Genomic DNA, 25,660 nt, shown 5'->3' on the forward strand with positions numbered 1-25,660 from the left:
TTGCAAAGGTATGAAACCAAAGCTCAAGTTTACAATGTCCACAAATGTCCTCAGTAGCTTCAGTGTTTTCATTACCTTTGTGGGCTCCTGCTTTCTCCTGTATATTGACCTGGTAAATCCTAAATATCTTTCCAGTGTTTCAATGCTTTTTTAAAAAATAATAATAATTGTAATTAACCAGAGTTAGCCAGAATACCTAGTCAGCCATATTTTGTGATTTAGTATTTTTTTTTTTTTAAGTATTGAGTTCATATTTGGTAAATTTTAATCTGTAAGAATTCCAAGGTCCTGAATTCAAGAAGTATTCTCCCACAAAGGGGAATTTGTTTCTGCTTAGAGCAGACTGAAGACTGTGTTGTACCATTCAAGTCCTAGCTCAGTATGTCCTTCTCAGGCTTAGCTCCCCCCATCAAGCAGGAGACCCAGTCTTAGTCTCTGGATCCCAATGTAATCAGCATGTGCTTCAGGACAACACTGTCTGCTACCTTATGGCTCAGAGTTCCCTGTTCTGGTTTTAACTCCTCTTCCTCCTTCTTCCCCTTCTCTCCTTTCAATTTTTTGGTTTTAATTTCTCTTGATCCATGGAGATTTTCCTAATATTCTGTGGACTCAGCAGTGCTTAAAAAAAAATAGAAATATTCTAATTCAGTTAGGATCAAGCTGAACTGTAGCAGAAGTGTCCCTCAGAAAAATCTCATCTATCATACTGCTGGAAATGGAAGTCAATACAGGCTCTTTTGTAAAGAGAACAGGCTTTATTCCTCCATGTCCTTCAAACATCTAGCATTACATAGCAGGCAAACATATGTTTAATAATATACATATTACATGAGATAGAAAATACTGTCAAGTTTTTACCAAAAAGACAGTAAGTGTAAGCATTATTACAATGATGTGATCAATTAACTGCTTTGAACTAAAAAATTAGCCATAACTTTTTATGTGATACCATAGATTCTTTAATGCTAATATTAAGCAGCTAATGGTGTCTCAGCAGTTTTGAATATCATATACTGGATATCTGAAAGGTTTAATAATACAGGATAAGTTTCTTTTCAAACAGTATCTTAGTTACATTTTCAAATAAGAATAAGCTGATGTGTTTTTCTTCAACCATCAGACACGTTTTCAGATAAAGTACCTCTAAATTTAAAACAATGGCACCTATTGTTGATCCCCAAAGCCAGAGAAGATGACTACATAAGTAACTAGTCTCCTCCCTTAAAATTCTCACTGAAGACATAAACTGAGAAACAATCTACACTAGGATAGGTATCAGAGACCCCAGACATATTTCTGTTTGATACAGAAATGGCAGGAACTGATTTAAGGATGCCACCATGTGAAAGATAATTGGCAAGCCTCCTCAGGTTAAAAAACAAAAAGTAAATGGAGGCATCTATGGAAGAATCACCTTAGTATCCTGTAACACATTATGGCTGGGTGTAAACATGAAGGTAGGCTGTGGGGTTTCAAAGGTTATGCCATTTATACTTGACTTCGCAGATCAGAAGTATTTGGACTGCATTAACAATATTAGAAGACTCTCTGGTATTGGGCTGGGAGGAGGTGGAGGAGTCAACCAAGCATAATTCTGATGAGGGCTGCTCCTATTAGAGGCTGATAATAAAGCCAGGGAAGAAGCTCTATGAAACTACCTGACATGACTCTCTAGGCTTCTACCTCATTCTCTACTTCTCCTGCACTCCTAAGCCTCTGAAATGATCTACAAATTCACAGTAAAAGTAAATTGTCTTTTATCCTTCGGAATAGGTGGACTCAGTCAGAACACTAACAACAAAATCTGACATCATATATCTAAGCCAACAGTAACCAGGTATTCAGATATTTCCCTTAGGCTGAACAAGCACATACAGATGACAAACTCCAGAGGCAGAAAAAAAAAAAAAAAAAGTGATGTTCCTGTCTTGTGCTTAATTTTAAGAGCAAAGAAAAAATTTCCAGAAACACCCTAGGAGACCTGGCCCTCATGTCTCATTGGTAAGAATTACGACTCATATCCATTCCCTAATCAACAGAATTACCATAACTAGTTTAGATAAATTGAGATTCACCTATCTCTAATGCCTCAGCTCCTAAAGTCTCCTGATACCTAATATCCAGATAAGATTTTGGTTCAGTTGGCAAGGAAGGGGAAATGTGTGGCTCTAGGTAGGTAAATGACAGCATTTCCTACAGTATGTTTCTACCTTTATGGGAAAACAGATAAGTCATACTGAGATTTATAAAAGAAGTTCGCTCTCCAACTTCTAGGGGAAGAAATAGCATATATGAATACTTTAGATTAATTATGATAATAACATTATCAAGACCAAGTACTGAAACATTAGTCAAGCTTGGGAAAATGTATATTCTGTATATTCTATAAGGCACTACATAAAACTTTTCTGGTATTTCTTATCCTAGGGACCACTGGCTCATGTTGTTGTTAAGTGTTGTGAAGTTGGTTCCAACTCAGAGCCACCCTACGCACAACAGAACAAAACACTGCCCAGTCCTGCACCATCCTCACAATCATTGCTATATTTGAGCACATTGTTGCAGCCATTGTGTTTATCCATCTTATGAAGGGTCTTCCTCTTTTTCACTGACCCTCTACTTTACCAAGCATGACATCCTTCTCCAGGGACTGGTCTCCTGATAAAATGTCCAAAGTACTTCAGAGGAAGTCTCGCCATCCTCACTTCTAAGGAGCATTCTGGCATACTTCTTCCAAGACAGATTTGTTCATTCTTCTGGCAGTCCATGTTTATTCAATATTCTTTGCCAACACCAAAATTCAAAGGCATCAATTCTTTTTCAGTCTTTCTTATTCACTGTCCAACTTTCGCACGCATACGAGGCAATTGAAAATACCATGGTTTACGAGGCAATTGAAAATACCATGGTTTACGAGGCAATTGAAAATACCATGGTTTGGGTCAGATGCACCTTAGTTCTCAAAGTGACAACTTTGCTTTCCAGCACTTTAAAGAGATATTTTGCAGTAGATCTGCACAATGCAATATGTGGTTTGATTTCTTGACTGTTACTTCCATGGGTGTAGATTGTGGATCCAAGTCAAATGGAATTCTTGAAAACTTCAATATTCTCTTCTTATCGTGATGTTGCTTATTGGTCCAGTTGTGCAAATTTTTGCTTTCTTTATGTTGAGTGTAATTCATACCGAAGGCTGTAGTCTTTGATCTTCATTAGTGTGATGGGTAAGGCTGTGTGTCAACTTGGCATAGCCATGATTCACAGAGGTTAGGCAGTTATGTAGTGATGTAGTTATCCTCCATTTTTTTTCACATAACGTAATCACCTCCGTGATATGATCAGCCAATCAGTTGTAAGGGAGGTTTCCTCGGGAGTGTGGCCTGCATTCAATATATAATGGACATTCTGGCAAAGCTTGCCGGCTTTTGCTCATTTTGGATCCTGCACCCAGCTAATCATCATCTAACCCCCAGTTCTTGGGACTTGAGCCAGCAGCCTGCCATGCTGTCTGTCAATCTTGGGATTCACTGGCTTCTGCAGCCTGTTGCCTTACCGCTGATCTTAGATTCATCAGCTTCCCCAGCCTGTGAGCCAGCAGCATACCATGTGACCTGCCGATCTTGGGTTCATCAGCCCCTGGAGCTATGGGAGTCAGGAGAATCCTCCAGCCTGACAGCTGACTCATAGACTTGGGACTTGCCAGCCGCTATAACTGTGTGAGCCATTTCCTTGAGATAAATCTCTCTATCTAAATACACACACACACGCGTGCACACACACACACGTATATGCTACACTGGTTTTGCTTCTCTAGAGAACCCAGCCTAAGTCAATCAGTAAGTGCATCAAGTTCTCTTCGCTTTCGGCAAGCAAGATTGTGTCATCTGTATATCACAGGTTGTTAAACAAGTCTTCCTCCAATACTGATGCCACGTTCTTCTTCATATAGACAGCTTCTTGGATTATTAGCTCAGCATACAGATTGAATAAGTTTGGTGAAAGGATACAACCCTGATGCACACCTTTCCTGACTTTAAACCGTACAGTATTCCGTTGTTCTGTTTGAACAACTGCCTGTTGGTCTATGTCTAGGTTTCGCATAAGCACAATTAAGTGATCTGGGATTCCCATTCTTCACAATGTTATCCACGATTTGTTATGATCTACACAGTCGAATGCCTTTGCATAGTCAGTAAAATACAGGTAAACATCTTTCTGGTATTCTCCACTTTCAACCAAAATCCATGACATCCCTCATTCCACATCCTCTTCTGAATCTGGCTTGAATTTCTGGCAGTTCCTGTCAATGTACTGCTCCAACTGTTTTTGAATGATCTTCAGCAAAATCTTACTTGTGTGTGATATAAATGATATTGTTCAATAATTTCCACATTCTGTTGAATCACCTTTCTTTGGAATGGGCACAAACTTGGATCTCTTCCAGTTGGTTGACCAGGTAGCTGTCTTCCAAATTTCTTGGCATAGACGAGTGACTTACAGCATCAAAACACCTCAGCTGGTATTCCATCAATTCCTGGAGCCTTGTTTTTCACCAACGCCTTCAGTGAAGCTTGGACTTCTTCCTTCAATACCATTGGTTTTTGATCATATGCTACCTCCTGAAATGGCTGAACGTCGACCATTCTTTTTGGTACAGTGGCTCTGTGTATTCCTTCTGTCTTCTTTTGATACTTCTTGTGACGTTCAATATTTTGCCCACAGAATCCTTCACTATTGCAACTCGAGGCTTGAATTTTTTCTTCAGTTCTTTCAGCTTGAGAAATGCCAAACGTGTTCTTCCCTTTTGGTTTTCTAACTCCAGAGCTCTGCATATTTCGTTAAAATATTTTACTTTGTCTTCTCTAGCCGCCCTTTGAAATCTTCTGTTCAGTTCTTTTACTTCATCATTTCTTTCATTCGCTCTAGCTACCCTACGTTCAAGAGCAACTTTAAGAGTCTCTTCTGACATCCATTTTGGTCTTTTCTTTCTTTTTAATGATCTTTCGCTTTCTTCACGTATGATGTCCTCCCACAATTCATTTTGTCTTCAGTCATTTGTGTTCCATGAATCAAATCTACTCTTGAGATGGTCTCTAAATTCAGGTGGGATGTACTCAAGGTTGTATTGTCATTCTCATGGAGTTGTTTTAGTTGTCTTCAGCTTCAACTTGAACTTGAGTATAAACAATTGATGGTGTGTTCTGCAGTCAGCCCCGGCCTTGTTCTGACTGATGATATTGAGTTTTTCCATCACCTATTTCCACAGATGTAGTAGATTTGATTTCTGTGTATTCCACCCGGCAAAGTCCACTTATACAGTCACCAGGTATTTTCAAAAAATACCTGCTGACTATATAAGTTCTTGCAAAACTTATCACGTGATCTCAGTGTAGTGTCTATAACCAAGACCATATTTTCTTACTGATCCTTTTCCTGTGTTTCCCATTTTTGCATTCCAATTACCAATAATTATCAATGCATCTTGATTGCATGTTTGATCAATTTCAGACCACAGAAGTTGTTAAAAATCTTCAATTTCTTCATCTGTAGCCTTAGTGGTTAGTATGTAAATTTGAATAATAATATATTAACTGATCTTCCTTGTAGGTGTATGGATATTATCCTATCACTGACAGTGCTATAATTTAGGATAGATCTTGGAATGTTCTACTGGCTTATAATGTATAAATATTTAAAAGTAGTTTTTAAAACAGATTGTATTAGTTCAGTATTCATAATGACTCAGAGAGCTCTGAGGTATTATTGAAAATTTAAATTCACAACAGACCTTTATGGTCTACCACAACATGCTGGGTAAACATATTCATGTAAAACACACACTGTTTACATAGTAAACATCATCATAAAATCTATACTATGTTGGACAGTTAATAACTCAAATTTCTACCCCAAAGGTCAACGCTGCCCCAACGCAAACTTTAAAACAGCTGTGCAAACAAAGTGAGGGTGAACGGCAGGTGTGTAAGATATGAAGGGAGTAACACATGACATAGTTGATCATTTAGAGATACAGTTCTATGGAACCTAATATTAGGTATATGGCAAGTAATATACCAACTCTGTGCATGCAAACTCCTTACCCTATAAAAACTAAACTCATTGCTGTTGAGCTAATTCCAACTCATAGTGACCCTAGAGGTCAAAATAGAACTGCCCTATAGGGTTTCCAAGGCTGTAAATATTTATGGAAACGGATTGCCACATCTTTGGCCCAAGGAGTGGCTGGTGGGTTTGAACTACCAACCTTTTGGTAAGCAGCCAAGTACTTAACCAATGTACCATCAGGGCTCCTCTCTTAGCCTGTAAGTTAGTTATTTTAATGATCAAGCTACATATCGGTATATTTCTATTTTAGTAAAAAATGCTATGGCTATATTATATTGCATATACAAAATAAGGCTAGATCCATATTCCATCTATCAAAATTGTTGTTGCTGTTGTTACCTGCCATCTATTAGGTCCCTGACTTAGGGTGACCCTATGCATAATTGAATTGGACCATTGTGATCCACAAGGTTTTCACTGGCTGATTTTTGGAAGTAGATGGCCAGACCTTTCTTCCTAGTCTGTCTTTGTCTGGAAGCTCCATTGAAACCTGTTCAGCATCACAGCAACATGCAAGCCTCTACTGACGGATGAATGGCGGCTATGCCTGAGGTGCACTGCCTGGTAATCAAACCTGAATCTCCCGCATGGAAGGTGAGAATTCTACCACTGAACCACCACTGCCTAAAATAAAAAAAAATAGTTGCTGCTAAATAACCAAGAACAAACTCTATTTACCATTTTCTGCTTTCACACAGCAACTCATACATACTTATACCTGTTGATCAATAAAGGTAAGCCTTCAAAATTCCAGTGGTACTCATAATTATCTTGAACACTCCTTGTTTGTTTCTTACTTGTTTTCCCTTGACTTTGTGTAGCTTCTAACCCTTAACTTCATCTCCCATTTATGGCCTGATTTCCTGCCCTCCTGGATCAATCTTTGGTTTCCCCAGTTTTGCACTCCGAGCTCTATACTTCAAGGACTTTGTTTTGGACTAATTTACTCTAGTTCTCTATACATTGGACTTGGATATACCCTCCTGAGCCCTTCTGGGTTCAACCTTTAGTTTGCATCTGCCAAGTGGCACCTAAGTCTCTACAGTGGCAGAGGTTCAAATAACTATAATGAGCATATTTCTGTAAATCATCTAGCATTCTGTATGCTTTCTTACAGAACCATAATAAATACCTAGTTTTCAACCACAGGTGTTCCTCAAAATTACCTATGATGCGTCTTACAAATAACTTATATTCAAGTCCCACTCCAAAAGATTATAACTCAGGTCCCAAGCATCTGTACACTAAATGTGTCAAATTTGATTCAGCTGAGCAGCCAGAGTTTAGAAACACTGCTATAAAAACTGCAGGTGATGGTACTTATCTTCTCTCTTTTACAACAATCAAGATAAGGTGAGAAAAATGGTGATGGGGTGTGGGAAAGAGAGAAGGAGTAAGTTACCTTTTCCATCTGGTTTTTGAGATGAGAAAACGTGGCAGTCTGGGGCTAGGCAAAATTGCAACATAAACCAAGACTGCTTTTGTTATTCCTGTCACTTATTTTTCTACATTTTTCTCCTATCTTTTGGCTGTCCCACTTTTTTCTTGACCTTCAAAGAATTTGAGAGTACTCATGTTGTATGCATCTCCACCTATTTCATCATATCAATTAGTCCTGTTTCCTCTTGCTTAGTCTTTGCTTTCCCAACAAGTGAAACTTCCAACCCTCTGTCCATTTCAGGTATGTATCGGGAAAACGTATAACAAAACTAAAATATGACTGTTAGCTTTCCCCACTTAACCCTGGAATTGTTTCTCTGATAATCTAAATGATTCTCAATGGGTAAGATATTTTTGACAAGAAAACCTTTCCATGAATTGACTGTGCCTACAGAGATAGGAACTTAGAGTTTGTAGCTGCCAGTCACTGTTCTGACAAACCCTTGCAACACTTCCACCAGCTTCTTGTCTGACTCTGGGGGACCAAAATCCCCTATTGACTCACAGAGTACAAAGGAAACTTTCACTCCAGAGAAGAGAAGGTGAAACTGTCTTTACTCAAGCAGGATCCAAGACCAGATGTTTGAAAATTAACTGAGTGACTTCCATCTCCAGAGAGGGAAAATTTGGAGCTACTTTATTAAATTAATTTTCCCAGAAAACTCAACAATAATTTTATGTGTGAATGAGTATTAAGTAAATAAACTATGTGAACCAAGAAGACATTTTGGAGAAACAGTTTATAGGGTAAACTGAAATGAGAAAATTGAGGTCTTGCTGACCTCTCCTACCCATTGAAACAAACATTAGGATTATCATTAGCATTGTTTGTGAAAAAGATATAAGGAAGAATAAGATCGGAGAAAAGACAGAAACAGTGATGGAAAGGCAAAGACAAAAAAAACTTGATTTGAAAAACTCTATCACTCAATGCCTTTGCCTATTCTGCCTATAAAACTTTTGCCACTTCTTTGTCTAATTAACTTCTACTGATCTTTCAAGTCCAAAGTATGTGAGATGTCTCACACACTTTGGACATGTTACCAGGAGGGATCAGTCCCTGGAGAAGGACATCGAGCTTGGTAACACAGAAGGTCAGTGAAAAAGAGGAAGACCCTCAACAAGATGGATTGACACAGTGGCTGCAACAATGGGCTCAAGCATAGCAAAGATTGTGAGGATGGCACAGGACCTGGTAGTGTTTAGTTATGTTGTACACTGGGTCTCTAGGACTCGGAACCAACTAGACGGCACCTAACAACAACAATCTTTCAAGACATAGCTTGGGTATTGCCCGCTAGAAACATATTGTCAATCTGCTACAGACTGAGTCACATACTATCACCCTGTAAGATAACACAGATAAAACATTCTGTGTATATCTGTTTTATAGCACTTAACTACACTATTTTGAAACTAATGTTTAGGATAAGAAAACAAAGATAAACACTGGTGCCATATTTATGCACTCCAAACTCTATACTGAACTGATCATCTGTTTATTAAATTTTGCTTTATAAAAAAAAAAAGAGTACCAGTTTTTAAGAAAATAATAATTACTTAGGACTGCATAAATAAAATATAGCATATGAAATACTGTGGAAATGATTAAAAAGAATGAGGTAACATCCTCTGTGCATCTTAGAGAGATCATCGAAATACAGTAAGTAAAAAAAAGTAAGGACATTAAGAGTTTGTATATTTGGATCGAAGGAACCGTGGTGGCACAGTGGTTAAGTGCTTGACTGCCAACCCAAAGGTCAGCAATTAGAACCCACCAGCCACTGTGAGAAAAGACATGGCAATCTGCTTCTGTAAAGATTATAGCCCGGGAAAACCTACAGTGTTTCTACTCTGTCCTACAGGGTCACTATGAATCAGAATCAACTTGACGACACACAACAACAACATATCTGCATCCCTAAAAATTAAGAATATAGAGTGTGTATGTGTATACTTTTTTTCTGGAATGATAACACAAGAAACTTAATTTTAATTAAATCTAAAATTTTATTTTTATCTATGTTTATTTCACTTTTCTATCCTAAATGATTTTTTACCAAAAAAAAAAAAAAGAAAAAAAGGTTTTGAAAGTTACTAATGTGTTATCTGGTTTGGTATTAAGGGCTATTTTTAAAATTCCTTGAGGGTGACGATGATATTTCATACATTTTTATAATACCACTGCTTAGCACAGCATGGAACATAGCTGGCATTCAGCGAATGTTTGTTGAACTAAACTGAACTCTGTCATCTATTTGACTTTTTTACCTCTCCCTGAAAGTACTGACTTAGTCTTTTCTTCAGTCGCTCCCACCACCTTCACATATAGCACCAAGCACCACCACACCACCAGTTGCCATCATAGTAACTCCATGCATGTCAGAGTAGAACTGTGCTCCACGCAGTTTTCAATTGCTTATGGTAAATAGTAGCTGCTCAATACATATTTGCCCAATTTAATCATGTATTCTCCTACAAGTATGAAATGCAGTTACCAAAGCAGGAAATAGTGATTTTTTTTTTTCTAACCCTACATGTGCTCAATCATCTATTCTACACACATCATACATATTCACCTACATCAACCATGTTTGAGACAGTGTGCTTAGTTCTGAAATTACACAAGTGAATAAAATTCACTCTCTAAAGACTCATCAATCTATCAAATCTTGCCCCTGCAGGAAAGAAACAGTAGGACTGGAGATGTGGATGTACCAATCTTCCTTCTCTCTTCAGGCTCTTCAAAGGCTCTTTTATCTAACATCCTCTACTCAAATTTATTTCTCATTTTAGTTAGAATACATGGTCAGTATAAAGACTTGTTAAAGTTTAGTGCAATACTGTTAGAAAAGTTAACTGAAGACTGATATAAAATGGATTGGCAAAGCAGTAACTACCAATCTCAATTTTTTTCTACTGCGGCAAGCAGTTTCTGCCAATTCTTTAAAAACAGAATTGGAGAAACAGACATCAGATGAAAAATAGACCAACGGCACTTCCTGGTTGCCATAAAATAATGATGGTCATCTAAATCTCAATCTCTTTACACAAATTCACAAAAAACAGACAGAAACAAATGTAATTAGCAATAACCCACACCTATACTACAAGCCTTGATTTAAATGTAAGCTAGGAAATAAACATCCCTAACCAGAAGAATCAGCTCTGGGGGCCACTCCAGAGAGAGAGTCTGGTGGGGACTATGGATAAAAGGGTGTGGTACAGAGTATACTCCCTTAGTGGGCAAATACTGAGACAAGATCTGAGATACGAAGATACAGAGCAATGACTGCCAGGGTCTAGCAGAATCAGAGATGATGATCCTAAGAAGATACGGCCTAAGAAGAGAGAGAAGGATCTTAGAAGGGGAAAACATTCTGGGAGGCATGATGATGAGACAGAAGAAGCAATCAGGCAGCTGAAATTAAAGGTCCTAGGGCCTAGGCCATATCACTGAACATAAAGACACAACAACGCTTTATGTCTGCCCACAAATGGAGACAATTATTAAAGAACCTGAATTGCACTGTATCTATAGAACAGGAAGCTCTTTAGGTATCAAATAATCCACTCCAAAGCTTAACCCTCCTCACAGAATCTTATGCTACTGCTGACCCAGGAAAATATAACACATTCAATATTTAAAAAGCTATTGTCATGGATTGAATTGTGTCCCCCCAAAATATCTATCAACTTGGCTAGGTCATGATTCCCAGTATTGTATGACTGTCTACCATTCTGTCATCTGATGTGATTTCCCTGTGTGTTGTAAATCCTATCACTATGATGTAATGAGATGGATTAGTAGCAGTTATTTTGATGAGATCTACAAGATTAGATAGTGTCTTAAGCCAATCTCTTCTGCGATATAAAAGTGAGAAGTGACCAGAGAGACTTGGGGACCTCGTACCACCAAGAAAGCAGTACCGGGAGCAGAGCTTGTCCTGTGGACGTGGGGTTCCTGTGTGGAGAAGCTCCTAGGCCAAGGGAACATTGATGACACAGATCTTCCTCCAGAGCTGACAGAAAAAGCCTTCCCCTGGATCTGATGCCCTGAATTTGGACTTGTGGCCTACTAGACTGTGAGAGAATAAACTTCTCTTTGTTAAAGCCATCCACTTGTGGTATTTCTGTTAGAGCAGCACTAGATGACTAAGACAGCTATAAAACTGTGATTCAAGGGTGTGCATCATAACAAATTATAGATCACATTGTGAAGAATGAAAATTCTGGAAGACTTAATTGTGGTCATGAGGAACCTGTACATAGATCAAGAGGCAGTTGTTCGAACAGAACAAGAGGATACTGTGTAGTCTAAAATCAGGAAAGGTGTGTGTCAGGGTTGTACCCTTTCACCATACTTATTCAATCTGTATGCTGAGCAGATTCGAGAAACTGGACTATATGAAGAAGAATGGGGTATCAGGATTGGAGGAAGACTCATTAACAACCTACAATATGCAGATGATACAACCTTGCTTGCTGAAAGTAAAGAGGACTTGAAACACTTACTGATGAAGATCAAAGACTACAACCTCAACATAAAGAAAACAAAAATCCTTGCAACTGGATAAGCAACATCATGATAAATGGAGAAAAGATTGAAGTTGTCAAGGATTTCATTTCATCTGGATCCACAATTAACATCCATGGAAGCGGCAGTCAAGAACTCAAACAACGTACCGCATTGGGTAAATCCGCTGCAAAAGGCCTCTTTAAAGTATTAAGAGGCAAAGATGTCACTCTGAGGACTAAGGAACACCTGACCCAAGCCATGGTATTTTCAATCGCCTCATGCATGTGAAAGCTGGGACAATGAATATGGAACACTAAAGAAGAATTGATGCATTTGAATCACGGTGTTGGCAAAGAATACTGAACATACCACAGACTGCCAGAAGGACAAACAAATCTGTCTTGGAAGAAGTACAGCCAGAATGCTCCTCAGAAGCAAGGATGGTGAGACTGGGTCCCACTTACTTTGGACATGTTATCAGGAGGGACCAGTCCCTGGAGAAGGACATCATGCTTGGTAAAGTAGGGGGTCAGCAAAAAAGAGAAAGACCCTCAATGAGATGGACTGACACAGTGGCTGCAACAGTGGGCTCAAACATAGCGATGATTGTGAGGATGGCACAGGACTGGGCAGTGTTTCTCTTTGTTGTACGTAAGGTAGCTGGGAGTCATAACTGATTCAATGGCACCTAACAACAACAGAACTGTGATAATATATATATATTTTTTTACTTATTTTAGGCAAGATGCAGAAAAATATTGTAAAATAACATAAATATTTGGGTATATACTCTAGCCAGGGCTGAACTACCCAATAAACAAGGTACTGCACGGGCTCAACTGTACCTTCCCACCAATCTGCAGTGCACAATTTCACCCGTCCCCCACTATGTCAAAGATGTGGTGAAACCCACATGAAATTGCTCACCACAGATTAGCCAGTAAGTACAACAAAGCCTGTCATATCTTGCTCAGTGCAAGCCGGTACATACCATGCTTACTGTTTAATCTGCCCCTGATTCTAGTACAAATTTTCCTATTTATTTTTCCAAATTTTTATGTTCAAAATTTTTGTACTCAGAGAAAAGCTGGAAATAATGCCATGACAAGCATTCATATATCATTAATCTAGATTCACAGGCTGTTAACTTTTTCTCAATTTGCTTTCTTTCTCTCACTCTGTTGCTCTCTGTAATCCACATTTTTCTTTTGTGCACTATTCCTAAAACATACTTTTCAAATTCTGACATAAAGTAATTCTTATTCAATTAATTCTGTTTCACAAAAACCTTTGCCATTTCTAAGGACAATCTATGTTTCACCCAATCTCATTCTCATAGTTATATAATTATAATTTTTCCTGTTGGACATGACTAAATGAAAAAAAAAATCAAAATTTTATATTCAACTGAGTTCTAAAATTGAGGAAAAGAGAAAAGAATATCATTCATATGCACTCGCCTTTCTGATCTGAGAATTCTTAGCAAAGGATATTAGACACTGATAAAGACTTCATTAAAACTGATAGAAAAGACAAGTGTCAATATCAATAGACCAGGCAACCGTTTAATCTGAACCAGCAGTTTTGAAACCATATCTTACGGGTAGCCATTACGTATAAAATGGACAAAGGTATTCAGCCCTATTGAAGGGCTCTAGGGAGCTCCAAGCCCTGCTAAGCTACCACGTACTTTGCTCCTCGGGCACTTAGTCATCTAGCGCTGCTATAACAGAAATACCACAAGTGGATGGCTTTAACAAAAAAAAATTTCTTCACAGTAAAGTAGACTAAAAGTCCAAATTCAGGGTGTCAGCTCCAGGGGAAGACTTTTTCTCCCTGTTAGCCTTCTCATCAATCTTCCCCCAATCTAGGAACTTCTCTACCCAGGGACCCTGGGTCCAAAGGACACGCTCTGCTCCCAGCACTGCTTTCTCGGTGGTATGAGGTCCCCCCTCTCTGCTAGCTTAGCTTTTCTTTTATCTCTTGAGAGACAAAAGGTGGTGTAGGCCACACCCCAGAGAAACTCCTTCTATATTGGATCAGGGATATGGCCAGGTAGGGGTATTATAATCCCACCCTAATCCTCTTTAAGATAAAATTACAATCACAAAATGGAGGACAACCACAGAATACTGGGAATCATGGCCTAGCCAAGTTGATATACAGATTTCAGTCCACGACAGGTACCTTCTGAGTCCACACAGTCCACTTTGAAAACTATTATTTAATGCAATCACAAGTTCCGAAGTTTTTAAAAATCCTAGTCAAGCTGATTCTACAAAACACACTAAAGAACTTGTTTTTGAGAAATACCAAGATTCCTTCAGAAACAAAGTAGAAAGCTCTGCAAATGAAAGCAAACTTTGCAACTCAGTATTCATGATAAAATCATTTAGCTTTACTAAGTAAATGTATATATGTGCTTTTAAACACTTCTCTAAAAGGTGTACCACGTAAAATTTTCCAAATATTTGCAGAGTATTCAGCATTCGTTTTGCAATTTTATGATCAAATAAACTAAGAAAACACATAAGTGATAGTGCATTAAATTTCAATAATATTAAAACATTAAAATTGTAAGAAAATCAGATGTTACCTTAAATGTTAATTCAAAATGATAGTGATGCCAAAAAGAAAAAAGAGATAAAAGCAGCCATTATTGCTCAAATAATATAAAAATTATGATGCAATGGGAGCTTTGTACCTTTATGCTGATTTTCAAACTCTTCAGATAACAGGTGGTAGCAACAACCCACACTACATACTCCCTTGATTTCATACTTGGAAGTAAATATCCGCAGAGTATTTGGAGCAAGATCACCACAGGTATGTAGACCCACCATCAAACAATCCTTTAAGGAAGAAAAGAAGGGTTAAAAACAATTCTGATGAAGATTTTAAACATTCTGTTTTTGGCACTGGGTTGGAGTATGTGTACCTTTCTATAATTTCCAAATTACCCCTAGAAAATACTTACATTTTCATAAAGAAAAATTATTTCCTTTATAGGCAAAATGATTGTGATCGCCTATTACTACTGACGTACTTTAGGTTGTTTTTTCTAGGATATTTGGTTACGCAGCCATTTGAATTTTCTGATTTTTTTTAACAACTAGTATTTGCTTAACAACTAGCTGAAGTAACGATTGGACCAATCGAATGCAGCCTGTGTTAACTAGGGCAAACTTGTGATTTGAGACACTTTTATAATGCATCTGACCATAGTAGTCAAATATTTTATTGAGATTGAGTTCACTTCTTCACAGATTGCCCATTATATTTGATATAATTCAGAAACGTGAAAAATCACCAGTATTAAAAAAAAAAAACTATAAGTGATGCTAAGTTGGCATTTCTACTCTAACACCATAAAGCTTAGTTACTTCATTCACTGAATCAAACATCCCAATATTAAATTCAATATCAAAACTTCTGTCCTAATTTTTGCAAAAATTCTCCTACGTTTTCTTTTAATTACCCAAAGCCTAATTTAAATATATATACACAAACACACACACAGTGGGCTCATATGCACGCACTCAGGAGTCTTGATCACTATACCAATTATTACAAAGTTGAATTTAATATAATACTTTTCAGTCTTTGAAACAACTCATAGAAATTTAGTTAAAGAAACAAAGTTTGATACAAAAAATCTATGCCCTAACAGAATCGCAGACTTTTATAATTTGGAACAAAAAAGAGTTTAGGATACTTCCAGTTTAACACTTCCATTTTCGGCAGCAATCTCAAACCTAGACAGTCCAAAGGTCACATTATTTGTGTAATATCTAATTTATTTATTTTTTGCAAACCATACCTTTTTTAAAATTTTTGCCATAATTGTCATCTTGAATTATTAATTTAAGGTAACCAAATCTAAACGTGCTATCGAAAGTATTACTCATCAAACAGACGAATTCCTCTACAATACAAACTAAAATAGTTTTAGAGGTATAAATAAAATATTGAAGATATATTTGTTTTCTTAAGAGATGACAAACAACTATTTATTACTGAACTCATTATAGAAATTATACTATAATTGTTAAGAGTGTTGTCTTGGGAAACTTAACAGCCTGGGTTTAAAATCCAATTAGCTACTTGAGTGACTAAGAAAAGTTAATTTTTACTTTTCAGTGTCTTTATTTCCTCATCTGTAAAATGAGGATAATAACTTTACCTCATCTCAATGGGGTGCTGAAAGGACAGAATAGAACTGCCTCATAGGGTTTCCAAGGCTGTAATCTTTATAGAAACAGACTGGCACAGCTTTCTCCCTCAGAGTGGCTGATGGGTTCGAACTGTCAACCTTTCAGTTAGTAGCCAAGCACTTTAATCACTGTGTCACCAGCGGTCCTTCATATAGGACTACTCAATAATATTGGCAGGTAGCAGAGTAAACTAAAACCAAACCAGTTTCCATTGAGTTGATTACAACTTATGGAGACCCTAGGTGTTGCAGAGTAGAACTTCACTCCAAAGGTTTTCATGGTGGTAGCCTTTAGAAAGCAGGTCACCAGGCCTTTCTTCCTCGGTGCCTCTAAGTAGGTTCAAAGCACTCAGTACCTGAGCTCTTAACCATTTGAGCCACCCAAGGACTAGGTAGCAGAGTAGGAGGGAAAAAAAAATGCAATCACCATATTATTTTAATAGTAAAATATTTAAGTATTGCATGTGTGAAGTAGGTGTTGTTTAATTTTGATTAGTAAATTGTTGATTCACTATAGAACCCAAGAAACATGCTTGTACTATATTTTATAATGGATTCTTTTTAAAAAAATACCAGATTCTTATAAGAGTTTGCAAATAGTTTTGATCATATGCTTTTAACAAGATTTTTAAAAACTTGAAAATAATAAAAGCACAATGACTTGTATTTTTTGAAGTTAGGGTAAAGTAATTAGGGTTGTTCAACCATAAAAGAAAGTTAATGTAAAATCTGATTACTGTTTTCATATATAAGAAAAACAATTACGGAGGATTAATCAGTTTCCACTAACCAGTGAAATCCAAAAATATCTTGGAAAAAGAAAAATTTCCCATTCTAAACATGATCAAACATTAGTCAGCTACCAAAGGAGGATCTGGGTTTAGAGAGAAATCTGCTATCTTTTGTTTATACATCTCCATGAGGAAGAATTTGTGAAAAATTTAACAAAAGTATAATATTACAAAGAGTTCTGGTGGCACAGTAGTTAAAGCACTCAGTTGCTGACCAAAAGATCCAAGGTTTGAACCTACCAGCTGCTCCACGGAAGAAAGATGTGGCAGTCTGCTTCCTTAAGATTTACAGCCTTAGAAGCCCTATGGGGCAGTTCTACTCTGTCCTAGGGTTGCTACAAGTCAGAATGGGCTCAGCTGCAGTAGGTGTAATATTACAAGCCTTCCTTGTTTCTTTAGAAAATAAGCTAGGCCAAATGATCTCTAGAAGCTCCTGCTATAATACTGTTTTAACATACAATGTTGGCTTTGTTTAAAACATATTGTCTCTCGATGACAGTTGACATATTTATAATTTATAATAAGTGCAAGCCTTAGAGAATACTTAGAAGCTACTCTTCTTTCACATGAAAATCGCATATATGGTCACCAAGGCCAACATTAAACATACTTTTGCCTCAGATAAACCTCTTTACATCAAATTTAGCATTTAACAGTTTTATTGAGTTGGAATTTTAACAATACCTGTGTTGCATGATGAGAACTTAACTTACTAGCTTTTGTGCTAGTACTTTTGTTTGCTCTATAGGCCTGAAATTAGTGGAGGATACTCTATTCTGGAATGCGCTCTGGCAGATTTTGATAGCTGTGGGAACCATGAAAGTTCGGTTATGATTTTATTTTCTTGGTCCTTTAAATTAATATGATTAAGATATGCAGGTTACATAAGCTATTATTAAAATTTAATTCTATGTCTTAGAGCATTTCTGTAAATCAAATTTAGGAATTCAAAAGTGAAATCACCTCCAGATCTTTAATAACGTCACATAGTTCTGAATCTGCGGTGATAAAAGAGGTTAAAGGTGAATATATATTGGATTCACTTGACTTTGATGTTATTTTTTTTCTTTCTTTATTTGCTTCAGAAATTCCTCTGCTGGATACTTGGGATGAAGAAGTAGGTTCTACAGCATTAACAGGCACAAAGTCTATCAAAGGAAAGACACTCTTGAAACACAAATTTTCTTCTCGCTGCGGCTCAGCGTATAGGTTTTCCACTTTTTTCCTGATATTACATATTACAGGATCTGAAAAATCTGGGAAAACACCTGAGAGAGACATCTCTTCTTGATTTATAGCACTGTTGTTACACTCTTTCTCAGTATCTGCTTTACATTTAATTTCGTCTTGCACTTTCCTTTCTTTTGCCATTTTTAATGCCAGTCCATTGACATCTAATCTTGACCGAGTACGATAAACTCTCCAATGTTTCTTCAATTTCCTATTTCTCTCCTCAGCTCCATGAGTACTGACGTTTGAGGAATCAATTCCGTAAACTTTTAAGCCATACTTCAAGGACAAAAAGGAGCTTAGGTAGCCTTTACCAGAACCCAGGTCAATCACCTAAAGTTAGGAAAAACAGAAGAAATTAAAAGGATTTAACCAGACAGTGAAAGAAAGCACTCCATATTTTTTAAAGTACAAATAAACAAATAGGTTGTCTAATAAACACTATCTTTTATGCTTGTTTTTTAGTTAATATTTTGACTTCTAATAAATACCAATCACTCTCGCCATATTTAGCCAACATTTTACTAGAGGTTCGGGCCAGTATAATATGTCAAGAAAAAAGAAGTCAAAGGCATAAATATTAGAAGGGAAGAAATAAAACTGTCTTTATTTGCAGATGACACGATCATGTCTACAGAAATCCTAAGGAAGCTATAAAAACAAACAGAACTACTAAATAAATTTAAATGTGTCAGGATACAGGATCAGTAGACTAGCAATGAACAATTAGGACAATATAATACAGTAGCAAAGAACTGGAAACAAAATTTAAAAACGACTCAATTATAATAGCATGAAGTGGAGACAGATACACTGCCCACCGTCCCACTTCTCAATCATTTCTGACACTAGCTGCCCATGTGACACACTCTCTCTCTCTGACTCTAGCCACCCAGAGATAAAGCAGATTTCACAGGATAAAAGGACAAAGAGGCAGATGTCAGCTGAAAGTTTGGGAGTCCACACAACACCCTTATTTTTCACCTGCTGGCTTCCCCTTCTCTTTTGAGTTTGATAATTTGCTGGAACAACTCACAAAACTCACAGAGAGTATGGTACTTAAGATTATGTATGTATTATAGGAAAAAATGATACAAATCAGGATTGTCATAAGGAAAGCACATATAGGTGAGGTCTAGGAGGGCCCTCAACATGGAGCTTCCATGTCTCAGAGAGGGCGCACCACCCCCCCTTTGCTAACCAGGGTTCTCTGAGCCTTCATGTTCTGGACTTTTATTGGCCAGTCCTGCATGATAGGCTAAATCATGCCTCCTGAGGCTAGCTGAGAGTCTCCTGGGTCTTCCTAAATTGACATATAGATTAGGTGTAATACTAATCAAAATCCTAGCAGGATTTTTTAAAGACATCAACAAGCAGAGAGTACAATTTATGTGGAAAGGTAAAGCCCCTAGAATTGTCAAAACAATCTTGAAAAAGAAGAAAGGTGGAGGATTTACCTTGATTCAAGAATTAATATAAAGCTACAGTAATCAAAACAATGTAGTTTTAGTATAACAAACATATAAACCAACGGAAAATAACAGAGTCCAGAAAAAGACCGACACATCAACTGATTTTTGACAAAAGGGGATAAAGTAATTCAAAGGAGAAGATAGTCTTTTCAATTTTTGGTGTTGGTATAAGTGGATGTCTATACGGAAAAAATGAACCTTGACCATTACACACCAAATACAAAAATTATTTAAAGTAAGTCACTGATCAAAACTTAAGAATAACATCTATTAATCTTCTGGAAGAAAAAATTAAAGAAAATCTTTGTAACACTGAGTTTGGCAAAGATTCCTTAACTATGCTATAAAGAGCATAAATTATAAAATAAATTATTGATAAAATGAACTTTGTTAAAATTTTTTCTATCCAAAATACAGCTAAAAAATGAAAAAAACTGTAAAATGTATAACTGATAAAATGCTTGTACAGAATATATAAGGAACTCTTACAATGTAATGAGAAGACAAGCAACCCAATTAAAAAATGGGCAAAACATTTGAACGTGCACTTCACAAAATAAGATCTACAAATGGCCAATACGAAAAGATGCCCAACATCACTAGCCACCAAGGAAATGCAAACTAAAACTACAATGAGATACATCTACACACCCCCACTAGAATGGCTATAATCAAAACTACTAATAATATCAAGAATTGTTGAGGATATGAAGAAAACTGGAAGCCTCATACAATTTGTGGAAATGTAAAATGGTAAGCCACTTTGGGAACCAGTATGGTACTTTACTAAAAAGTTAAACATTCACTTACCATATGACCCAGCAATCCCACTCCTAGATATTTAACCAAAAAAAAAAAAAATGAAAACATGTCTATACACTATGTCTTGTATATGACTGTTCATAGTGACCTTAAGCATAACAGTAATTACATATATTGAAAACAATTCAAACGTCCATCAACTGGTGAAAGGAAAAACAAATTGTGATACATCCATACTTTGGTATATTTAAACTGAAAACCAGACCCATTGCCATGGAGTCGATTCTGACCCACAGTGTCCCTACAGGACAGACTACAACTGCTCCATAGGGTTTCCAAGGAGTGGCTGGTGGATTCGAACTGCTGAGCTTTTGGTTAGCAGCTGAGCTCCAAACCACTGCACCACCAGGGCTCCTTGGCATATTTACTCATCAATTACAAAGGAACAAGTTATAAACAAACATCAGTGACTCTCAAAAGGTATGTGTTAAGTGAAACAAGTCAAACACAATAGCCTACATACTACATGACTCCATACTACATACTACATGACATACTACTTAATATGATCTTCTAGAAAAGTCAAAACTATAAACATATCTTCCCTAGGTCTGAGAGAAGAAATATCCTGCAAAAGGGTATGAGGAAACTTTTTAGGGTAATGGAAATATTCTATATCTTGACTGTGATGGCGGTTACACAACTGCATACAACTACAAAATTTATCAAATTCTGGACCTGGAATTCATGACTCATTTGTAAATTGTCAATAAAACCTACACACAGGAAACTAAGAAATTACAAAGATTTTTATTGCCATGTTATTTCTTAGGAAATAAACGGACAACTATGGAAATAACACCAGAATAATTATCTAATCTTATTATTTCCATCTTTAATTCCTAAAATCAATTTATCCCTCACTTAAGTATCAGCCACTCAAGGAAACATTCCTATGTTTGAAGTAATGCATATCATGAATTAAATACTAGAAAATTTCTGGGTCTTAGATCAGTTCATAGAGAAGACTAATAAATAAAAAAAAAAAGTCCCCTAAAATAAGTGATTAGCTTACAAATAATTCCCTATACCTCTATTTTGTTTTTATCTCTGGGCTTGTTACTATGGGAAACACGAAAGCATTTTATATATGTACATATACGCGCACACACACACACACACACACACACTTGACATTAAGAAGGTAAAATCTAACTGTAGATATCACACTATATTCATGAACACAGGGCTAGACAGAAACTCTATTAATCTGTTCCCCCATGTCTAAATCCCCAGAAAAAGTAAAGACCTCTTTCTCTATGTAAAACATACTCACTGATAGCAATGAAAAGTTTAATGTTAGCAACCAGTGGGTTGCTTATAAGTACCAATTACATTTGTTATCACCAATTCAGGTACTTCCTTACTAAGAGGTAACTGATTTTGTTCCCAGGTCCCTTTGTGACAATTCTACTTGTGGCTCAGGAAAATTCTGGCTGCAAGTAAAAGAAGACCAAGTTTTGAACAACAAAGAAAATGTATTACCTCACTTAATAAGAAATCTGGCAGTAGGGTGGTAGAACAATTCAGACACTTGACTATGGGCTAGCTTATTGCAATTCTGGTTGTAAGATGGCTATAGACACTCCAAGAATCATGTTTTCACAGATAATATCTAAAAAACCAATAATGGGGGAAACTTTTCTAGAAAGTCTACCTGAAGACTTCCACTTGTATCTTATCCGGGTAAGTTGGCTTCAACTACCACCTCCTGAGTTGGCGCTTTAGTTAACATGTAGTGTTAACAACAGAAAGAACAACTGTGTGCAATTCTAGGTTACTCTGGTAGGAATCCACAAGCTGTACAACTTCCTACCTTCAAACTAACTTGTCTGAATAGCAAAATCCCCACCAGCGTGATCTATCCCTTATCTACCACAGCCTTTTCCTTGCTGAATCATCTACCTTAGGCCATCAATGTGAAGAAAGAGAAGTCTCTAATCCAATACCTGGGGAGAGGTATCTTCAGACTCTTCTATTTCTGTTTAGGAGACTTTCTCATGGAAACACTGTTACACATAATAGTTGTATTTCTTAATAATATTAGTATTTTAGGTGGAACAGTTACATTTTGTTGACTGATCTAGGGATCAAACTACCATACCAGGGTAATGACTATCAAATTTATAACTCTTGTTCAGAATTCTCCCATGAACTTCATGGAGCCCTGACGTCACAGTGGTTAAGGGCTTGGCTGTTAACCAAAAGGTTGGCAATTCAAATCTACTCAACAGGGACAGTTTTACAGAAACATTGTTACACATACTGGTTATATTTCTTAATAATATTAGTACTTCAGATAGAACAGTTATATTTTTTAACTGACCTAGAGATCAAACTACCATACTAGGGTAATGACTCTCAAATTTATAACTGTTTGGAATTCTCCCATGAACTTCATGCTTATATATACAACTGTTTACCTAACCATTTTCACTTGGATGTCTAAGAAGCATCTCAAATTTAACATGTCCAAAACTGAGCTCTTGATATTCTCTATAAAACCTGGCTCTCCCATAAATTTCCTCATCACAGTTGATGGTATCTTCACATTCCAGGTAGAGAACTGAACTCTCGTCTTTCTCTTATATCCATCATCTGAATTGTGAGCAAATCCTATTAGCATCTCCTTCAAAATATGTCCATAATCTGATCAATTACCAAGGCAACTTCATGCCAACTCCACTCTAAGCCTGCTAACTGTAACTGTCTCCTCAATGGTCGCTCTGCACCTGAGCCCCCACCCCACCTGTGTACTCTCAACAGAGCAGAACAAAGTCTAATCATGCTACTCCCCTGAGCAAAATCCCTCATTGCCTCTCTGACCTTACCTTCTGCTAATAAGTCCCTTTTTTTTTTTTTTTAACAGATTTTGTTTTGTTTTTTTGCCTTAACACTGGAAGCTCCTGCTAGGGTAGGAGCTAATTTCTGAATAAACCACCATAAACATCTATAGCAAAGACTACGGTAAAATGAAAAGCATTATACCCTGTGGACTCTCACTCATGGTAATTTATTTCCTAAAGAGTTTGATGATCTTAATTTAGAAGGTCAAGCTTGGTTAATCTGAGTCTTCCGGTAAATCCAGAGTCCTAAATTAAGGCAGCCCTGGTGGCGCAGTGGTTAACCAAACAGCAGTTCGAATCCACTGGCCACTCCTTAGAAACCCTATGGGGCAGTTCCACTCTGTCCTATAGGGTCACTATGAGTTGGAATTGACTCTACTGCAATGGGGTTAGTTTTGGGGTTTTTTTATCTCCTGAAATAATTTATGTACGTTTCTGCCTAGAGCCAGGGGATGAGAGCAATCTGAGACCACATGAATCGGTTTCCAGATAGCCAGGCCTGACTTAACCCAGCAGACTCCTACTGACTTAGGTTTTTGCCCATGAGTAACCCCACGTTTTTCAAAAGTGCTACGGCTGTGTTTTGTTTTGTCTGAGGAGAGGAGGTTGCTCCATTGTCTCTTTTACCTCCCATGAGCCCAGGATATGTTATACTTTATACATATCTAATTGTTCCTCACACTATCTAGTCCAGTGCTACCTTGCCAGAAGTAGAAGTCTTATCATTCCTTATATAAAATTGTGGACTAATTTTGCACATTGGCTACTACATGGTTGGGACTCAATATGTAATGAATAAATGAATCTTATGGAGTCCTGGTGGCACAGTGGTTAAGAACTCCGCTAATAAAAATTGGCAGTTCGAATCCATCAGCTGCTCCTTGGAAACCCTATGGGGCAGCTCTACTCTGTCCTACAGGGTGGATATGAGTTGGAATCGACTCAAAGGCAATGGGTTTTAAATGAATTTTACACACTGATAATATAAACACCATCATTACATATGTGATGAAAGAAAAATATATAAAATTAATCCCACAGGAACCCTTATTGAAAATGCTTTCATAGAGTATACATAGCACTTTCAGCTTCTTCATATTTCCTGTTTCTGCTGTCCCAGGTTACTCACACCTGCATTACTAATGGCCTCTGACTAACAGGCTCCATCCTTTCTAGGTCTTCAATTAATCACAGCTGAAGTCGAGAGTGTATTAGTAATCTTAGTTCAACTATCTAGTTGGATTTAAGATTCAAGCATACTCTCAGATATGGCATTTGTTGGCTTTGGCATGAATGCTAGACTCCTATACTGCTTTTGCAGTCAACTCCCAGGAAACAGAGTATCAATTCTGATGCTAAATTGATTCACATTTCTCTTGTTCCCACTTCCATATATTCTCAAACTAGATGATCGGGTTTTTTCTTGGTTTCTACACAGAATCTGAGTCCAATTCTTGTGGTCACTGTTGCTCTGCCTCATTTAGACCACCCTTTCTTTCACGGCTGAAACTTTATCCCATTCTCCTGCTCCATGCCTGCGTTCATGTTATCCACAAACAGGCCTTCTATTCAGCTTACCTGAATACCAATTATCTGAATTTTCTGCTGGCCGCTCTAGTGGACCAGCTGTTATTAATTGATGTCTTAATTGCCTAAGCTTGTTGTACCCCTTTTAACTCTAATAAACTGCCTACTTATTCCTCTGGAGTCCATTCCCATTGTCATCACTCTTAATGGATACATCATTTCAGAATCACCTGAAGAATTTTTAGAAACTTAGTAACTGCCTCAAAATTTTGATATGGCATGGGGGCAGATCAGCCAGTAAGCAAGGTATGCACAGGCTTAATTGCGTTTACTTACTAATCTCTAGTGCACAATTTCACATGGGATGTGATGACAAACAGGTGAAACTGTGCAGTACATAGTAGTAATTAATTACACCCGTGCATACCTTGCTAATTAGGTACTCCCTGCAAGGGGAAGTGTACATGCCTGTTCTACTCTAGCTGAGAATCATTGCTATGGTAAGTCTGATAGATACTTCTCAGGTATGGCACACTGGAGAAAAGACTGATAACTACTGTCTTAGGCCTTCCTCTAGCCCCACTCTATAGAGATTTATGTTGCCACAAGTAGCCCTGAATACCTAGCTCAAGCTATGAGTTTTCTAATCACTTCCAAACTTTTTACCAGTCTGA

General features: G+C 37.3%; 1 protein-coding gene across 26 annotated transcripts in view; it reads right to left on the bottom strand.

The window, feature by feature from the left end:
• The window catches only part of METTL25 (methyltransferase like 25), a 147,496-nt gene that overhangs the window by 94,373 nt on the left and 27,463 nt on the right, over positions 1–25,660 (bottom strand). For all 26 annotated transcript variants that reach the window (XR_010321792.1, XR_010321790.1, XR_002787969.2 and 23 more), the window contains 2 exons: positions 18,053–18,652; positions 14,790–14,937 (listed from right to left, as the gene is read on the bottom strand). Coding sequence is in view for 15 of the 26 variants with exons in the window: in XM_003405236.4 (XP_003405284.2) it covers positions 14,790–14,937; positions 18,053–18,652 (748 nt within the window). In the remaining 11 variants the exon portion in view is untranslated. The remainder of the gene's footprint in view (positions 1–14,789; positions 14,938–18,052; positions 18,653–25,660) is intronic.

This window comes from Loxodonta africana, chromosome 4 (assembly GCF_030014295.1).
Source record: "Loxodonta africana isolate mLoxAfr1 chromosome 4, mLoxAfr1.hap2, whole genome shotgun sequence".
NCBI classification, from domain to species: Eukaryota; Metazoa; Chordata; class Mammalia; order Proboscidea; family Elephantidae; genus Loxodonta; species Loxodonta africana.